This window comes from Seriola lalandi, unplaced genomic scaffold (genome assembly GCF_002814215.2).
Source record: "Seriola lalandi dorsalis isolate HSWRI2012SDOR001 ecotype SW California unplaced genomic scaffold, Sedor1 jcf7180002054516, whole genome shotgun sequence".
Taxonomy (NCBI): domain Eukaryota; kingdom Metazoa; phylum Chordata; class Actinopteri; order Carangiformes; family Carangidae; genus Seriola; species Seriola lalandi.
This window is the reverse complement of record NW_019525069.1, coordinates 19,545-37,979: the sequence shown is the minus strand read 5'-3', so window position 1 is coordinate 37,979 and position 18,435 is coordinate 19,545. Positions and strand designations below refer to the sequence as shown.

Sequence of the window (18,435 nt, the reverse complement as noted above, 5' to 3'; positions counted from 1 at the left end):
GGACGTGGCAGGGAGACGATGGGTTAAGATGGAAGGGAACATCTCAAAGCACCACCCATACAGTATGTGCTTATTAATTCACTCACCCCTCCACTTGAAGCTGCAGGTCACTGTGAGTTATGGCCGACACCCCGAGTCTGATATTTATATGGCGTTGAATGCAACATTAAATCAGACCCCCACAGGCAAAATTGATAACCTTTAACGTAGCTTGTAATACTTTTTAACTTGTAATAATGTTATGTAGCATGTCAGACCACAGCCCCATTGTTTGCCTTCCTTGAAAAATTATTCCTCTGGAAAAAAAAAAAAAAAAGAGAGAGAGAGAGAGAGAAAGAGGTTTTCCATAAGCTGCTGCTCCAAAATCAATAGTGCGCTGTAAGGGCTTTTGTTAGAGGAACTCTTATGTTGCTGGAGAGCAGTGGGGGGGGGGGGGGGGGGGGGGGTGAAATGTAGAGCATGTCTGGGCCCAGGGTACAGATAATTGTTAACCAAAGATTATATAATGGCTCAGTAATGTAAACAGAGAACCACATGCCAAGTTAATGTTCTCACAGGCCTGGATGGAAGGCTTTCATGCACTTTTCTGAGGTAATGCTGACAGACTGTGAGGCTCTGCACAACGCGCGTCCCTCTCGTCTCTGTTCTTTTTTACCCCTCGAGGTGCTTTGAACGCGGTCAGACATCTTCTCTAAGTTGTCCAGTGCGTCCTCTCCGAAGGTGTGTGGCAGCGTTCGGGGGCAACCGCCAGGGCTTGTTAAGGGTGTCAGAGGAGCTGAGAGAAATGTCATCCTTTGGGCTCTCTGAGGTGCTTGTCACCTGCCAAATCAATATCTCCTTGCTCAGCTCACAGCACGCGCACACACACACACACACACACACACACACACACACACACACACATATATAGACACACTAAACTGCAATATCCTGTTGGTGATGGGATTGGCAGCTTCCCTGGGAAGAGGCGAGCTTTAACACGTGTCTGTGTTTCTGTTGCAGAACGCTCCAGTTTAATGGCTGGCAGGTAGAGGCCAAAGAGGGACAATCAACATGAACTCTATTCCGTCGATGGACAGACACATACAGCAGACCAATGACCGTCTGCAGTGTATCAAACAGGTGAGAGAGTGTTTAAGTCAAACCTTTTGTCAGTCAGTCTGATTTACCAGGTATTAAACATTTCTTTTTGCCACATTATGAGCACTTGATATGTAAGTAAGTATTTACATAAGTATTGTAGTTAAGTAAAATCTTGATGTTCTACTTTTCCACCTCCATATTCCATACTTTTACACATATTTTAGGGGCAAATGTTCCTCCCTTAGTTTCCCTGCATATTCAGATTTTATATTCAAAAGGGGTTCGGATTATGAGATAAACTGACATGTAAACATGTGTCGACTTTTCAGGGTTTCTGATAAACAGTAGTGTCGTGGCTTGAAGATATGATTCAAAGCAAGAGAAAATGCTAAGCAGAGTCAGCTAAAACTAAAGAGGACAATGTTGTTGTTCTGTTGGTCCGAGAGCAGGAAAGTACCCGAGACTGGACACAGGGTTCAGAGTTTCCCTGGGGAGCAACAATATGAAGTTGGTGAAATTTAAACTGCCACTGCAAAGTCAGACTCACATTGCACAGCTACGGTACAATGTTAAAATACTGCTTACAGATCAACGAACCAATCTCTGAAAGATTTCAATCCATACAAATAAATATAAAAACTTCCTCTTTGCTACTTAATTGACGCACTCTGCACTGTGGTAAACTGTGAAAATCCAGTGTAGGATTGTAACTTTTACTCGAGGTCCGTCAGCCGTAGGATGTGTCGTTATGTAAACACAGATTACGTAGAGTGTTGATGTTCGGCGTCAAGGCTCTGACCTCGATGCTCCCCACATAGGAAACTCTGCACAGCAGGGAATGGGGGAGTGATGATAATAACTTGCCCCCGAGCAGAACATAGACAGAGAGCTTACAGGTAGAGGTGGGGCCTTGGAAATGTTTCATCAACAACAGCAGCAACAGTGGCAGTGTAGCTTTCAGGCGAGCGCTGTGGCGGCAGTCGTGATAGCAAAAGTGTGAGCAGAGCACTGACAGTTTAGGTACAGTGGCATGTCGTGATGGATATATGTTGAAGAGTGTGCAGGTGTGTGTTTGCTTCTTGAACTAGCTTTGTTAGAGGACATTAACCCTTCTTCCACTGTTGCATGTGTGATGTTTATCACTATGAGTGATTCTGAACCTTATTGTATGAATCTAGTTTTGGTGATTTCCTCTTAATTTAGTTTGTGTTAAATGATTTTGAGTTCCAACCTAAAACCGTCAAGCCAAAACAAGTTTTCACCAATTTGTTTCATTTGTTTGCTGTAAGAAAAAAGAAGAAGGGAGGTAACAGTCTGTTTCCTTTTCCAAATTTCTGCTTGCGCACACATGTGCGCACGCTCCCAGTCATGGCCCGAATACATCTGCTGTCGTCCTGTTTGACTAATCTGTTTGGTCCTATTATCAGGCCTGTGGTGTGACTCAGGTTTCTGACTGGGGTCAAAGAGCGGAGGCTCCCCTGCATCCCCCCATCATCACCCTTCTTTCTTCATCCACCACTGCTGACTCCCAGCGAGTCCTTTTGTTCTCCTCTCACCAGCATTTACAGCGGGACGAATCTCTGGCAGAATTAAACAGACATACTTGCGTAACCCCGGGCGACAGGGCTCTCCCTTTGATCTCTTCTCTTAACTGACGGCCCGTTTTGTTTCTGGGGTCTGTGCTGAGGTCCACCTCCTGAAAAGTGCATCAGAGGGCCTTTGGGGAAAGTGTTTGGGGCTTTGCACTGAGACACAAGTGTGGACGTGGCAAATAGTTTTACCCTCGGCAGGGAGTTCCCAGCTATTACTGAGAGAGAGAGACAAGGTGAGGCAGATAGAGACGGGGCGAGTGTCTAGGGAGCACACAGAGGGAAGCCTCTGTGTGTAGACACATACTTTGATGTTCTTAAGTAATAAGGTAGAGAGAGGTAAACAGTCCCTTTCCTCACTCTGGTAACCGTCGTCACAGCAGGATATTAAATATTCAATATCCACTCCTTCTTTAGTCATAATTTGGATTCTATGAATGCACTATATTGCTGATTGCTGATGGGTTACATTAAATGAAGTTCACAAAACAGAAACAGAAATACAAAAGTTCAAACAATTCAAATGTCGTGGGGTTGAATGTGTTAACCCCACAAGGGAAAAATTTAAACAAACACGCTCCGATGTTAGCGGCCGGGAGAGCAGCACATGGGTAAACATGCCAATTAGAGAGAGATCCATGGCATACAAGGAGGCCTCCAGTCCATCTAATAAATGGTTAAGCGCCGGGTCATTTCAAACCGACCAGTAAGAGCCAGCACCCTGCTAATAGAGGCAGCTTTGTGCCGCAGACAATCAGGGTTTGGAAGACCCGCATAATAAATACCATTTATGTCCTGCCAATTAGACTAGCAGTGAGCCCATTCAGCCGGCCGTCTATTCTCCTCCCCGCACACAAAGATGATCATCAGGGGAGATCAGAACAATTAACTCACTATCTTCTCCCCCTGCTCCCCATTGTCCAATATCCAAGCCATTAAAATAATTAAGAAAATATTGTAAACCAATCCAGCTGTTTGCTTTAATTGAAAGTGTGCACATGCTGAAATTTAGCTTCTCAAAGGCAGTATGGACGTGGAGCAGGAATATAAATGAAGGCTCCTCCATTGTGTTGTTGTTTTTCTGGGAGATGTGACATGTCTGTCTGAATGCTCCCAGCCGGTGCCGTGGACAGAGGAACAAATTGATTTTGTTGCTCAAATGATAAATTACTGCTGAGCGCGATGATAAAGTGGAGGAAATTGGAATCCGTCGGCCTGATTGAATCACGGGTTGAAAGTTAAATCAGAAATCATTACGGTGGTAATTTTTAAATTGCCATCTTGTTGTGAAATTGTAGTAATGTGTTTTTTAAACAATAACTTAAGCAAACTCTTCATAAACTATAACAACATGGCCATTTTTCACATCAATATACTTATTTTGTTACTTAGCATTTATAAAAATCCTCCAGAAGTTGTTTCATAGTAGTAGTTCATGACAAGTCTGACACCTGACTGCTATTTTGTGCTGAAACAATCAGTGGATCAATTGATTATCAACAGACACATATTTACTCAACAACAATTTAGATAATTGATGGGTTGATTCATGGTATTAGCCATCTATTAAGCAAAACTACCAAACAAAAGCTTTAGAATTATGAGGATTTGCTGTTTTATATCATTGTAAATTGAATATCTTTGGGGTTTCGGACAGTTTCTCAGACAAAACAAAACAAATAATGATCTTATCTTAGTCTCTGGGAACTATCTTAATTGATTAATAAAAAGCAAATAAAAATATTAGTTTCAGCCCTGGTGCTTTTTTACATCAATATTTGTAGAGGTAAACAATCGTGATAGTGTTTGTTTCCTTTTGCTGTGTGCAGGTGCTGCTAAATACCTTGCGGGAGCATATCTGTAACTTTTAGAAAGCGATACCGCAAAATAAATATGTTCACTTGTTTAACCTCCAAACGAACGAAGATGTTTAGAAGGGAAATATAAAAACAGTTATCTGATTTCACCCCCCACCCCCCACCCCTGACACATAGTTTCTCAGTGGCAGTTTGTTTTCCTCTCGCGTCCCAGAATTGCACCGTTGTGAACACTTTAGGGAAGATGGGTTCCGTGATACTGCTGGTATTTATTTCAGAGACCGTATTTTTCCTCTCACTGTGGGGAAGCTGGTTTGCTGTCAGACACTCCACTCACTGATATGTTCGGGGATTTGGCGGAAACTATGAACTCTCCTTTCGCTGCAGGAGCACTTCCTCAGAGTGTGTCAATATTTCAAGATGAACTGGAAGACATCCCTCTCTGTTCTGCTGTACTGGCTATGGATCTGGTGTTGTTTTTTTTTTGTTTTGTTTTTTTTTTGGTCTTCCACTGTGTTCTTTCCAGGGTTAATTGTCTCCATTAATATGTTTTCAGTGCTCTGGGGCGTCAGTGAATGTAGAACAACAACAGCAGCAAAACCAAAAGCTGTGATTCTGAGAGGAAAGAGAGCCTTTGCCAGATCGTGTGCGCTGTCACATTCAGTTTAGCTGCAGATGTGCAGATCAAGTTGTTTCCAGACGTGACTACAGAGGATGATTGTATCTGAAGAAAGCTGTATTCTCAGGACACTGCAAGTCCCGTCTGTCTTTGTTTCCCTCGAACTGGGCCGAGCTTTAACTGGAGTGTAAATGTTGGAGTATCATTCTCGCCCAGGGGACAAGGACAGGGGGGTGGGAGGGAGTGAGGGGTCTCTTGGCTACTAGTTTAGGTTTGATTGGTGGGTTTTGGCCAGAGAAGGGAGAACATCTGTGGCGTGGCAGTGCCAAGCTCTCCCTGTGACAGCCACACTGGTGGGACCAATTGTTCTGAGTGCAAAGAACAGTAATCACTTCAAGCCCAAGTGGTGGCAGTGTGTTTTTTTTTTTTTTCTTTTCTCTCCCCTCTATATATTCTCCCTCCCTCCCCCCTTTTCTCCCCCTCTCCATCCTTGGTGCGCTGATTGCGTGTGTTGTCTAGCTTCCAGACTCATCTAAATTTAGCATCTGTGGCTGTGTGTGTTTCTACAGGAGACTTTATCCACCATTAGAATTTACATGCTCAGCAACCCCACCGCGTCTCATCTTAGTCTCCTCCAACAAAGACACGTCGGGCGAGTGAGGAACAGAGCTCGGACAGAGCATAAAATAAACAAGACTGGTTTCATCCAGCCCCTGTCAAAGGCTTTGTAAATTGATATGAAAGCTGCCTTACCAAATCCTGACCTCTGCTGCCCCCTAAAGAGCAAACAAGAAAAAAACACTGCGAGGCAGTGACTGCACAGCTGTCACTTCCTCTTCTCGTTTATTCCCTGACAGTGAAATCAAAGCGCACAGATGTGTTAAGAAGGATGACAAACCTCTCTATTTACCTTTGATGCCATGGAGTGGGAGTCCATTTGTGCCTGGTTTGTACAAGTGCACTACAAAGGCTTGTGTGCATAATCTCTCCAAAGGCAACAGATTACTGCAGAGTGGAGGTAGTGAGTCTGCTCTTCTATGTATAAAATTCATATTGAGGTTTGAAAGCTTTTAGAGAAGATCAATGACCAACGCCGAGTCCGTTGTGGCAACCCAGAGAGGTCCATTTTTCAGTTTCCTGTGCTGCTCTACAGCAAGACGGACAGCAGGGTTAGTGAGTGGGCTGCTGGCTCCGGTTGGGGAATGAATGCCATAAAGGGGTGCCTGTAGGTCAAGGAGCCTGTTGTCAGATAAAGTCACAGCGCAGCTCAGGGCCGGCTGGTGATATAAGGGCTTCCTCGGCTATTCATGCAGCCACACAAGGAGATTTATTGCACTTAGTGGCAAGGCAGTGCTACACAAACCTGGGAAGAGTGAGGTGAAGGCACGAGTCTAATGGGGGACATATCCCTTCAGCCCAGAGCGTTACAGCATTAGTAATCTAAGGTGTGATAAGCAAAATTTGGGAGATGCTCTTTTGTTTTAAGACACTCTGAGTGCTTTTAATTATTCATCCTGTTATTGGTGTGGCCCTCCCGCTGGTGACAATCGATCCAGTCGTCTGCTTTCCATCTCTTATGCGGATACAGGGAGGCAGCGAAACTTGGCAGGTAGTCTAACCTTATCCTCCATATCTTTTGGCTCTACATCCTTTCAATGTAGATACAGAAGTCTGATACTCAGGATTACCCTGGATGCTCAGGTTTGAAACTTTTTATTAAAGGAAATTGAAGCAAATGTGTTTATGTGGTATTAGTACTAGTGTTTAATGCCCATAATGACCATGAAATCACTTCAAAACTGTCATTTTAGCAGGCCAGGACCAAATGTATTACTATTTTATTTTTTATTATATTAGAAAGAAATACAATTTTCCTGTACACAACACATATGTAATTAAATGTTTTGGGTTGTTTGGAGGTATCTTTAGTTTTTGGATATATGCACACATTTTACAACAATGGAGGCATAGCTTGGTTTTATGACAAAATAAAACCCAAGCCAATTATCCAGCACCTTCTCATCTTGTCTTATTATACTAATCCATTATCCACAAATAAGTTATTGGGTAGCTTAATATGTACCTCAGAATATCTCTATTCTGTTTTCACATTCTTATGACCTTTGAATGTTTCTGGACTAAATCTTTCTCCTTTTTCCCCACAGCACTTACAAAATCCAGCAAATTTCCAAACAGCAGCAACCGAGCTGCTGGACTGGTGTGGTGACCCCCGAGCCTTCCAGCGTCCCTTCGAGCAAAGCCTGATGGGATGCCTAACGGTAAGTTGCCCACCCCCCTCTCTCCCTATGCTGTCTCATACTCAAAGGTTCAAGGACAAGGAGGAGGCCGCTAAAACAACTGCTGCAGTGGCTCTTTTCATAACTCCCTCAGGGATACAACAGAACTAATGTTTAGCTGCCTGATCTTCACTGAGGTCACTGGACAATAAAAAGCATTTGAGCTGCTGGAAACTACTAATATTCAGTCACTTTATAGTGGCTTCTGTTACAGTTTGTGCTGTGGCTCATGAAATCGCCACACTGGAACACGAAAAGGACGAGTGCAAAAGCGTCCTCAAACCACAAAGCAATCAGTGCTCATAAGAAAATACAGTTTCAAACCCCGTAATTCCCCTACTTAAATGTCTGGGGGCTTTTGATTAATTGAATAATTAGTATCCCATGACATTTGAAAAAAAGAGACTAGACTGTTTTGAGACGTATACTGTAAACAAAGAAAAGATTTTGGCCGCAATTGAAACATTCACCAGAGTAATTTGCAAGCAGGGTTGCATATTTTGACTAGTTTTAATTATACATATCGAGGGCAGAGCTGTTTGTCTGCAATGCTGCACCAAACTGTCAAAAGAGGTAAATATGTAATTCCTTTACACTCTCAAGTTCAGTGTCTATTCAAAGGAATACCCCACCATAAATCTGTTTTGCATTTTGTCGAACACTAACCCCCTGTAGGACTGAAAGGTGGTCCTGAGAAGTCTGTTGCTTGCTCTCTCATGGAGGACAAAAGCTGTCAGCTCAGATTCGAAACAGTATCAAAATGTCCCTACAAACTTCTCAAATCATTCCTCACTCAGTAGTCCGCTGTCAATCCTATATCTAGCCTTTTTTTTTAACCAAAAATGATCCTCTGTTTGTTGCTAGCATGGGTAGCTGTTTATGTTTGTTATCTAGCTAGCAACAAGATAAACAGCTAACTGCAGTAGCGACGATTTGAAGTTGTCCATTTAGCCATATTTTGGTATATTTTTGACAATATATAGTATTTGAAACATGCTGAACATTTAGAGGGTCAGCAGTGGTGGTTTATCACCCAACATATGCCTAAATACACAGCTTACACAGCATATGTTGCTAGTGTGGTTAGCTGTTTACATTTGTAGCATTGAACAACTACTAGCTTATGCTGCTAAGAAATGTAAACAGCTAAAGGTGCTAAACAACAAACTTTTTAGCTGTATTTTGGTGAACAGGCAGATTAGTGTTCTGAGGTGTCTTTTTTTTATAATGTTGGGGATCCATTGTAACTGTTTTGAATCTAAGCTGACTACAGCCTCCGTCTGCCAACAAAGGAGCAAACTACACACCACTCTGATGAGCCACTTTTCAAACCAACAGGGGGTGAGTACTGGTTGAAATGAGTTCATTTTTAATGGGGTATTCCTTGAATAAAACCCCCTTCAGAATTATTCAGTGTCAATGCAGACAGGAGAGGTGCTAAATAGAGGAATTATTCTCCATTTTCTACAAATTTTGGGCCAAGCACACAGTCAGCAGAACAATGGATGGACTGCGGATGTGTCACTCACCTGTCACCTTGGGCCATACTTAACATGCTCATTTCCATATTGCCTCCAGCAGTAGATAAGAGATACATATAGCTCGTGTTGGGTGCTATTTGTAAGCCACGCCGAGCAAGCATAGCTACAGCGGGCAAAGGAACCCGAGAGATTTGCACTTGATCACCTCAGTGAAACCGCAGTGACACATCCCTCCATTCAAGTGATTGTTTGTGTTACTGCTTTAATGTGCAGCAGCAGGTGGCTTTTCCTCAATTTCGCCAATTCAATTTGTTTCCTGCCGTGAAAATCTCAAGGCTTTTCCTTTTAGTTTATGGGTTGTATAGACCTTGGCGTGAACCACACTGGGAGGGAGCACAGAGAATCTGATGTGATTGTGAAATTACCCGCTCTCAGACTGTAATGGTAAACACTTCACCCTGTTGCCTGCATGTTGGTATCTCAGTGCTGCCTCAGCATTGGCATTTGGTGATATCAGACAAACAACTAAATATTGTGTCATCAAGAGAAATTTGCTATGATATCAAACAAAACAACCTGCCAATGGGGAAAGGAAAAATAGCTTGATAAGATGTTTTTGTACTGTAGTGTGCACACTGCAAAAAGGGCAAATCAGTAAAGTCGTAATGTTATCACACGTTATTTTAGATTAATTCAATCTCATGCAAGATAGATCATTTTCAAGCACCATTTGGCATGAAATTATTATACTTGTTTGAAGGTCACTGGTCTTGATTGTTCTTAATTAGATTTCAATCTATTTTTCATAGGTAGACAAGAAAAAAAATTGCGTATAAACCTGTGTATGTTACAACCTCCAAATGAAGCCTTTGACCATCAGCTGTAAAGAGTCAGAATAACTCATTTTGTTATTAAATCCTAAATTAAACTGAATAAATAGACTAACGTAGTAAAGAAAGTTTCATTACTTATTTCAGGTTTTCTTTCTAACAGTATCAGCCTCAACTGTACTTATTTGTTTGCATTTTCATTGTGAGTATGTTAGCATGCTAACGTTACATTTAGCTCAAAGCATTGCTGGGCCAAGGTGCAGCCTCACAGAGATGTTAGCATGGCTGTAGACTTGTTGCTAGTGTGAAAGTCATACAGTGTTTCATAGGAGCTGGACTTTAAACTGGAAAATAAAATAATTTTGCTCTCCTTGGTGGCTGTTTTTTTTTTAAGACTAGCAAAGTTCTTTTTTTTTTATTAGCTGAGCTTTAAGGTAAGCTCATAGGATTTGTCAAATAAATAAAATGTTGGATTTAAAGGCACATGTTTGCTTTATAGTAGAAAATCCACCACAATTCCACTGGCTGTGTACAATTTAAGTCCTGAAATTAGAACTACTTGTTGTAACTTCTTACACTAGAATTACCATTTAGCAAAATGTCCCTCACGAGTTTAGATTCTAATTAGGCAGCCCATACTCGTATATCTTTTTCTTAATGGGCAATTCCTATAAATAAAGGCCAGATATACACACACTGTTTTGGTGTCACGTCAAGACTATACTTACAGAAGATAATGATATGGTGCAGGCAGCAGTGTTCAGCTGTACTACCTCAGGGCTTGTCTTGAACTTCGGAGTGTGACAGCATGATCGCGGCTATGAAAAGCCAGGCAGGGAGAAGAATCTGTCTTGAGTGAGGCCCAGTGTGGTCCACACAGGCCTTAGTATGTCCTGAAGGTCTAAATGAATTGAGCGGTTCTCTTTGAGCTGATAATGGCGATGGTAAATCAAAGCAACGTGTGCCACATAAGGGTGATTTACATCGCCTCCTATGGCATGTGGATGTTTCTCTTAATGTTTCCTCTCAGTGGGCATCGATGCACTTGGGGCCTCATTCTCTTCTCATCTTGCTGTCCACTGGCTCATATGGAACTGTTAAACTTGTAGGGACTTTATCCCTTAAGTTCAAATGGATCTTTGATGCTGCCAAACTTCGCTCTTATGTAACAGCCAAAATCTGGGAAAATGTCAAGACAAAATGTTCAGTCCTCTGATGTGTTTAACTTCCAGGATGGGTCTGTATTCAATATGTTTTTTTAAAATAATCTATACATGTAATTATCTATCTTTTAAAAATTAGAATTTAATACCCATGTCAGAACAATATCATTGATGTTTATATTACTGTTAGGTCTATTTGTTTTTGTTTTGTGTGTTCTGCACAATAAAAATCTGGTACCTCTAGCCCATGATGGTCTGTCATTACATGTATTTGAAGACAAGGCAAAGTAGCTTTATTTATACAACATATTTTAGAGCTTTACATAGAATAGAAGCAATAAGCAATAGAATTAGTAAGAAAAACCAGAATAAAATGAGATATTAAGACATAATGGATACAATGAAATGAGTGATACAAATGAAAATGAAATGCAAATAGACAATAATAACAGTAGAGCAGAAATACAATTACATTTACATTTACAGTTACGGTGCAGTCAATAAATTGTAAGTTGTCCCAAATGCAGCAAAGGAAATAAAAGTGCAGTAGAGAAACCAATCATGTCATGAGCACAGGAAAACAGAGTTTTTCATTTAGATTTGAGTCGGGGCGCATTTATCATTGGGAAGTCGGTCCCGTCTGTGTGCAGTGTAGTAACTAAAAGCAGCTTCACCCTGTTTGGTTCTAGCAGCACATTAAAATCTATTCTGTAGGTAACTGGTAGCCAGTGTAAAGATTGAAGAAGGGGAGTGACGTACTCAGTTCTTCTGGTTCCGGTTAGAACTCTGTCAGTAGAATTCTGCATGAGCTGAAGTTGTCTAGTGGGTGTTTTTGGAAAGACCAGACAAGAGAGAAGAGAGAGAGTCCAGCCTGCTGGAGATGAATGCACTTTGTTAGTTTAGCTTCTCTAAATCTTGTCAGGACATGAGACCTCTAACTCTCGATATTTATTTGAGGTGATAAGATGCAGATTTTTATTAAAAAAAGGTTTTTTGCTCTGGAAATAAAGCTTTGTGCTGCCTTGGAACTAGTGAGCATAGATTTGGCTTTTCTGTTCCTGGGAATTAAGAGAATAAAGATAATAACTGAGTTTAACTTCCAAAAACTAGCACACTCCAGCACTTCACAGATGCTGGACCAAAAATCAAACTTAAAGCAAGAGTGCGACAAAAGATCTTTACAATGTGCTAATAGCTCCCAGCAATGATCTTCATCAGGCACTGTCAAATCCTGCCTGACGAATATCTCAGATACAATACAATGCAATTACAATAAAATCATGTTGGCCATAAATCCTAAAAGCACCATTTCCTACAGTAATGTTAATCGACCTCTTGTCTTTATTACTGACCTGTATGTCTTAAAAATGCTTTATCTTAGAAAAACTATGTGTGATTAGTTATTTCCTCAGCAGGAATATTCTTCAGACCCCAATAGAATACAACACTGTCCTCAATGACTGATGCATGCTGTCATTGTGTTCAGGTGGTCAGCCGCGTAGCAGCGCAGCAGGGCTTCGACTTGGACCTGGGCTATCGGCTCCTGGCCGTGTGCGCTGCCAACAGGGACAAGTTCACTCCAAAATCAGCAGGTAAGACCAGAGTTTTCTCAACCGCCGTCTCAGGCCATCTGGCCATGCTGGCCTGTCCGGGCTCAAAGTTCCTGTCTGCATTTTTGGCATCTTTTCACAACACCCACCCTTTGCTACCGTAGACCGTAGAAGATCCCGATAATCCAGAGAAGTTACTGTTTTGGACAGCGAATCAAGTATGCCAAATGGTCACTGGCACATGTATGAATTCATGTCTTACACTTTAACTTGATTATTTGTTAGTTTCTTGCGAAGATTAAAAGAGACAAATGATGGCCGTCGATTGTTTTATTCCTCTCTGAATCATAAACCAAGCATCTCTATTTTAAATAACAATGCGAAATACCTTTTCCTTTTTCAACCTCACTGAACATTAAGCATCTCCCTCTAATATCTGCATAAACTTTCACTTCTTCACGTCACATCTCACTTCCAAACTTGTCCACAAAAGGGATAACTACATCTCTATTTTCCTCTCCCGAGTTTCAGACAAAGTGCACACAGCAGAATCTTCCATTTGTCACACACGACAAAAAAAACTACTGTATCGGTGATGATGAGTTCCTGTTTTCATACATCTCCGTCATCTGGGTACCGTGATAGATGATTGGGACGGATGTAGACTGCTAAATGTTGTTATCAAGCTGGCGGGGAAAAAAAGCATGCTGAGGCACGACGGGAATGAAGATGTATAGGCTGTCAGCAGCTTGGGAAGATAACGGGAATATTTTGTGCTCTTTTACAGTTTTTGATTTGTGGTTTCCACCTGTCTTGGGTTACGCGGAGAAAAAAAAAAACGGGGGTTGTGCAATTGCTTCTGTGTGCTCGGCCTCTCCGCTGAGCCGTCTTAAGTCGCCTAGGACATCAAAGTCGGAGCCACATCTTGTTTGAATTTTCACTTGTGTTTGCCTTTTTCTGATTTATGGAGTTCATGGTTTTATATGTGGTTATGTGAGGCTTCATATCATGCGATGTCACTCTTGTGTCAGCCACAGGAGGGGAATCACTCTCCGCCTGCAATTAACTTACACCACCAAATGTTCTAATTCTACTTAATCCTAAATCAAATCTCAGGCCCTACTTTATGGGCTTAGATAAGATTGCCAATTGATTCTCTGTCTGAATAATTTCCTGCAACAGTAGTCATTTGGAAAGTGGCAAGTACTTGAGTTTAGGCAGAATCCCAAAGTGCATTTAATGGACAATTATGTACCTATATATGCATAAATATTTTGAGAGGAGAGGCCTGTAAAGAGAGGGATAGAGTCAGTGGAAACCGCTGCGGAGACTTTCTCCTGCAAAGCTCCCAGAAGCTCTTCAAGAGTTGAGGCCCCAGTCGAAGAGGCTGTTAAGGCGGAGAGGAAGCCCTCTCAGGCGGCCGAGGGAGATGGCTCTTAAACAACACTCCCACAGGGCCCCAGGGGAGGGACCCGCTCCCCGACATCCAGCGGGGGCCGTTGCTGAGCGACAGGGTAGGGAGCGTGTCACATGATGGGGCCGGCATGGCGGCGGGGTCAGTGTCCGCCGTTCACTGGGGAGACTTTTGAAAGAGCTGAAAACCAATCTGTGCGGAGGGGACATGGGATGAGGTGAATGTCATGTTTGATTGAATGCAGCGTCCTCTGCATAATGTTGTTTTAACGATAAGTCATTTAACCAAGTCTCACAGATTTGCTGAACATGATTCAAGATGATGTTTCTGCTCACAGCTGAAAGCCCTTTTGAAACTCTCAGCTTTGTCATAAACACAGTGTGATGGTCAAAACAAGCTTTTTTAATGTTCTGGATAAGACAGGAAGAAACTGTTCCCTTATATTTGTTCCTTATCTCTGCTAACAAAAGGGGCTCGTGTCGGCCAAACCCTGGGAGTTTTCAAAGCAGGCAAAGTGTCCAGGGAGCATTTGAAGCCAAATCTTTCTCTCATAACCACCGTTCCACTCAGTCACATCACACATCTTGTAATCGGCTCTGAAAAGCAAGGTTTAAAGGAGAGGGTGGGGGGATCTCTGGCGGTTATGAGCGGGGCTGTCTGAAAACAGAGGACATTAGGTCAATGGATGAGCGCTAATAAGTAAATCAGATTTGCTGTCCCATTTTAACCAGGCCTAACTTGTCTTGGCTCTGACATGCGGCGTGCTGCAGCTATTACATTTCTGTTATGTCATCTAAATTCCTCTCTCCTGAACATGGGAGCAAATTGGGGGGGTTGGGGGGGGGTTGTGCTGAGAGGAGGGCAGAGCTGATTTCAGCAGTAGGAAATCAATGTTCACAGTCAACTTACAGCTGAAACAGGTTGTAGCTTTGACAAATTGATTCATCATGAAACGCTTCCGACAGTTTAAGGTATTAGTTTGTTTTTTTTTCTCAGAAAAAGCTTATAAGGGCAAAACCCAGAGACACAGAGCTTGATCCTAATGATAGCAGTAATATGGATCTTCTCGCCTGAGGAAAACTTCATTATTACTTCCTATTGATTTTATCAGTTAGCATATATAAATCTGGATTTCAGCAAAGTGAGCAGTTTAGAGCTTTAGGTAGTGTTTGTTGTGTATTAAGTGTCTCTCTAACAGACTGGAAAACTCTACTCTACTCACAGTGTGCTTTAGTGAACTGTGCTACTGATCTCTTTAATAGATGTACTCACGGGGATTGGCCAGTTGTAGTCCCTTTTGCCTTTTTTTTTTTTTTTTTTTGCAGGCGGCCCACAATGCTCAGGCAGAACTGAGGGGGAGGGGCGTCTGTCTGCTAGTAGTGACCTCTTTGTGAATGAGATTAGCCTGCTCTATTAATCTGTGATTACTTGGACTGTCTTACCGCAGGGCAAAGCCACGCACGTAGAGCTGTGGTGACATCAAAGCACGGAGATCGCTCGCTCGGTGTGGATAAACTCATCAGGGCCTCCCCCCTCTCTCTCTCTCTCTTTCTCTCCCTCCCTCTCTCTCTCTCCATCACAGGGGTACATTACAAGCCCTGTTAGGCCTATTTCATCAGTGTCACACCCCTCCTGCACAACTGTAGTGGTTCAGTCTGGTTCGAGAGAGTCGACAAAACGCTTAATCACGATTTTTCCTCCAAGAGGGTCAGAGTGGCACATTCCCGATTGTTTGCGCTTCAGCAAGCTCTTGGAATTCCTCAGCTCTAAAGAGTGAGAGGAGGCACCAACTTATAAAGCAGAAGGAGGAGGAGGTGGGGCGGCGGCGGCGGGGGAGCAGAGGCAGCCTTAAGTTTTTCAGCTCCTCGAGCCGTTCATTCTCTCATGTAACAAATGCCTGGTAAACCAGCTATTCAGCATGTAATTGGTTGGGCTTCAGCTCTCGCTCTGTCAGCCTGGGTTGTCTCTACACTTGTTTTTACACATGCAGGACCCATTTTCAGGTTTGATCCGCTGTGGCTTGCAGTTAACAGTGTCAGCATGAGAAAAAAAATAAATGAATTAAGCAGCACAGTTTTCGTCCTTTGTTTCATCTTGTTTGGTGTTTTTTTTTTGGGGGTGTTTTTTTTTTTTTTTTGACAGTGGGAGTTTCATGATGAGATTACAGAAGGTGGTTTCTCAGTTTTCCAACTAGTTCAAGCATGAAGAAGCATAAGCCTGCGTAGGAGGGGATGTTGCGTTTGTTTGCAGTTGTACATACAGATTAGGTATCTATCTAGAATATCCCTCATAATGGAGCCGTCAGATCTACAATCTGCATGTACATCTCAATCCATCTTTTTTTTTGTCAAATGCAACTGAACAGTTGAATAACTGTCTTCAGGTAAAAGGAAAGAGCAGCTTTATCTCAAAGCCAGTAACTAATGTATTTCAAGATATTGATTTTTCTTTTTAAATGGAGATTCTTGAGGCAGAAAGTCTTACCTATTTCAAAGAAAGAAAAAAGAAAACAGTTAAGGTTAAGATAAACATTTTCAAGTGTGTCATAAAACTTTTACACTTTACACTGAAGTAGTTGAATTCTTTATTATGCCTGAGTGCAAATATAATGTACATTTCCTCTAAACTGTTGCCTGAAGAGCTGATCATACAGCAGCTTTTACCGAGCCTTCCAGTGAAGTGGTGCTTAACACACGGAGGTCAGACATGTTGCCACCGAGCTGTGGAAAGGTCTCAGATTCTCCACACAATACAGGGGTCACACACACACACACACACACACACACACACACACACACACACACACACACACACACACACACACACACACAGAGAGAGAGGCCTGCAGGGCTGTAATTTCTCTTCTCAGAGCTTTCCTCACCAACATGTTTTGTCTCTTCTCTTGGTGTATTTCAACATATAGTTTAGCTGTGGCTTTTCCTAAATAGAAAATAACACAGACTCTAAAAGCATTGTTGGTGGCCTAGACCGTGTGTGTCTGTCAGCAGGAATTGGATCAAATTAAACACTGTATTTAAGAAATACACAGGCATTTGTTAATCTGATATAGATGCAGATTTAAGACAGAATTGGAAGTGTAATTTCAGAGAGATATGAGGCGATGAGCCGTGGCTCCTCAAGTGGTGTCTGCTCTTATTTTAGTCCAACACACGAGTGAGTGTTCACTTACTCCACCTACTGCATAAACGTATAACTTTACTTCTACTTGTGGCATGCATTATAACTGCTGGAGGTCTATGACTCTACCTGAAAAATAGATATTCTGAATAAGATGAGTTCATATGAGTGATTCATTCATTCTTGTTGTGATCAAACCTCTGGAAAACATTTTTTTTTTTATAATTGTGTGGCATTATTTTAATAAAGCTGCATGTCACTTTATTCAAACTCGAGCCACTGTGTTTTTACACCTTCACCGTTACATCAAATGGAAAGATTTTAAATGTAATGTGCATCATTTTACATACATTCCTTTTCCAAAATTCAGTGCAATTGGATCCTTGCCGGAATATATGAAATACAGTTACATGGATTTAAAATAAACAGCTGGACCCACCACTTTTCACACCAGGGTTTATAATGTTAAAGGCTGTGTACTGTGTGTGCACCTGATTCTTAGAAATATATGAATGTCACAAAAGCTGTAAATCTACACTGTGTCCACTTTGGACAATTCTTGTGTTTTATACCATATGATGACTGTATGTGAAGTCTTCCAGTCGGCTATGATTGATGTGTTAACTTGCAGGAGGGGTGCAGGGCTGTAAGTCACCCACCGTGCACTCAGCTGATAGTAAATACCAGGAGAGCAAATACAAGATGTGTATAAGAGACAGGATTGGTGGCGTCTTCAGCCACTCCATATGGCTCTGTAATTTACTGCGCAACAAAATCAGATGTTTGCACATTAATATTAATTTAAATTGTAGCTCGCGCCTCTAATTAAATGCGTATTATTGTATTTTAGCCACAGATGAGTTGCACTAATTTAACACCTGAATTGACTCGCTGCTGGTGAGTGCAAGTACTTTTATTTGCAGATGACAATAGATGCTCCAGACTGCCTCAGGTGGCGTGTCTGCCCACAGTTTACGTGTTTTCTAGGTGTGTAATTGTTTCTCCAAAAGCTTAACTCGGGCTCGTGTGTGCTGATAGACAAATGTGGTCTAATTGGCCCCTCCCTCTCTGATTCCACCCTCTGCGCATCAGGAAGCCACAATACCCAGCCTCTTCCTCCTCCCTCCTCCCTTCTCCTCCTCGTCCTCCATGCCCCTTAATTACAATGACTAGTTTGATGGATTAAGTCGACTGTATGCAAAGACAAGGTTTGGGGGCTGAAATCACTGCTTAATGTACCCACCTGAACCGCTGCTATCGCCGCTTTTCTGCAGCACTTGCGGTGCATAGCATAACAAATGTTGCTTTAAATGAATTGATTGAGGCTTCTTTTACTCGTCGCTCTGGATCCAGGCCAAGATACAGGCTGTCTAGCACATTAGGCACCACCCCCCTTTGCAAGTTTGAAATGTGAGCTGCCTGCATTTTTTTTTTTTTTTCCCTCTCCTCCCCTC

The 18,435-nt window shown here is 42.1% G+C and overlaps 1 protein-coding gene across 1 annotated transcript in view; it reads left to right on the top strand.

The window, feature by feature from the left end:
* Nucleotides 1–18,435, top strand: part of LOC147818722 (zinc finger MIZ domain-containing protein 1-like) — a 105,685-nt gene that overhangs the window by 70,425 nt on the left and 16,825 nt on the right. The window contains exons 3-5 of the mRNA XM_087175859.1: nucleotides 1,003–1,122; nucleotides 7,274–7,387; nucleotides 12,366–12,471. Of these exons, the coding sequence (XP_087031985.1) occupies nucleotides 1,054–1,122; nucleotides 7,274–7,387; nucleotides 12,366–12,471 (289 nt within the window). The 5' untranslated portion in view covers nucleotides 1,003–1,053. The remainder of the gene's footprint in view (nucleotides 1–1,002; nucleotides 1,123–7,273; nucleotides 7,388–12,365; nucleotides 12,472–18,435) is intronic.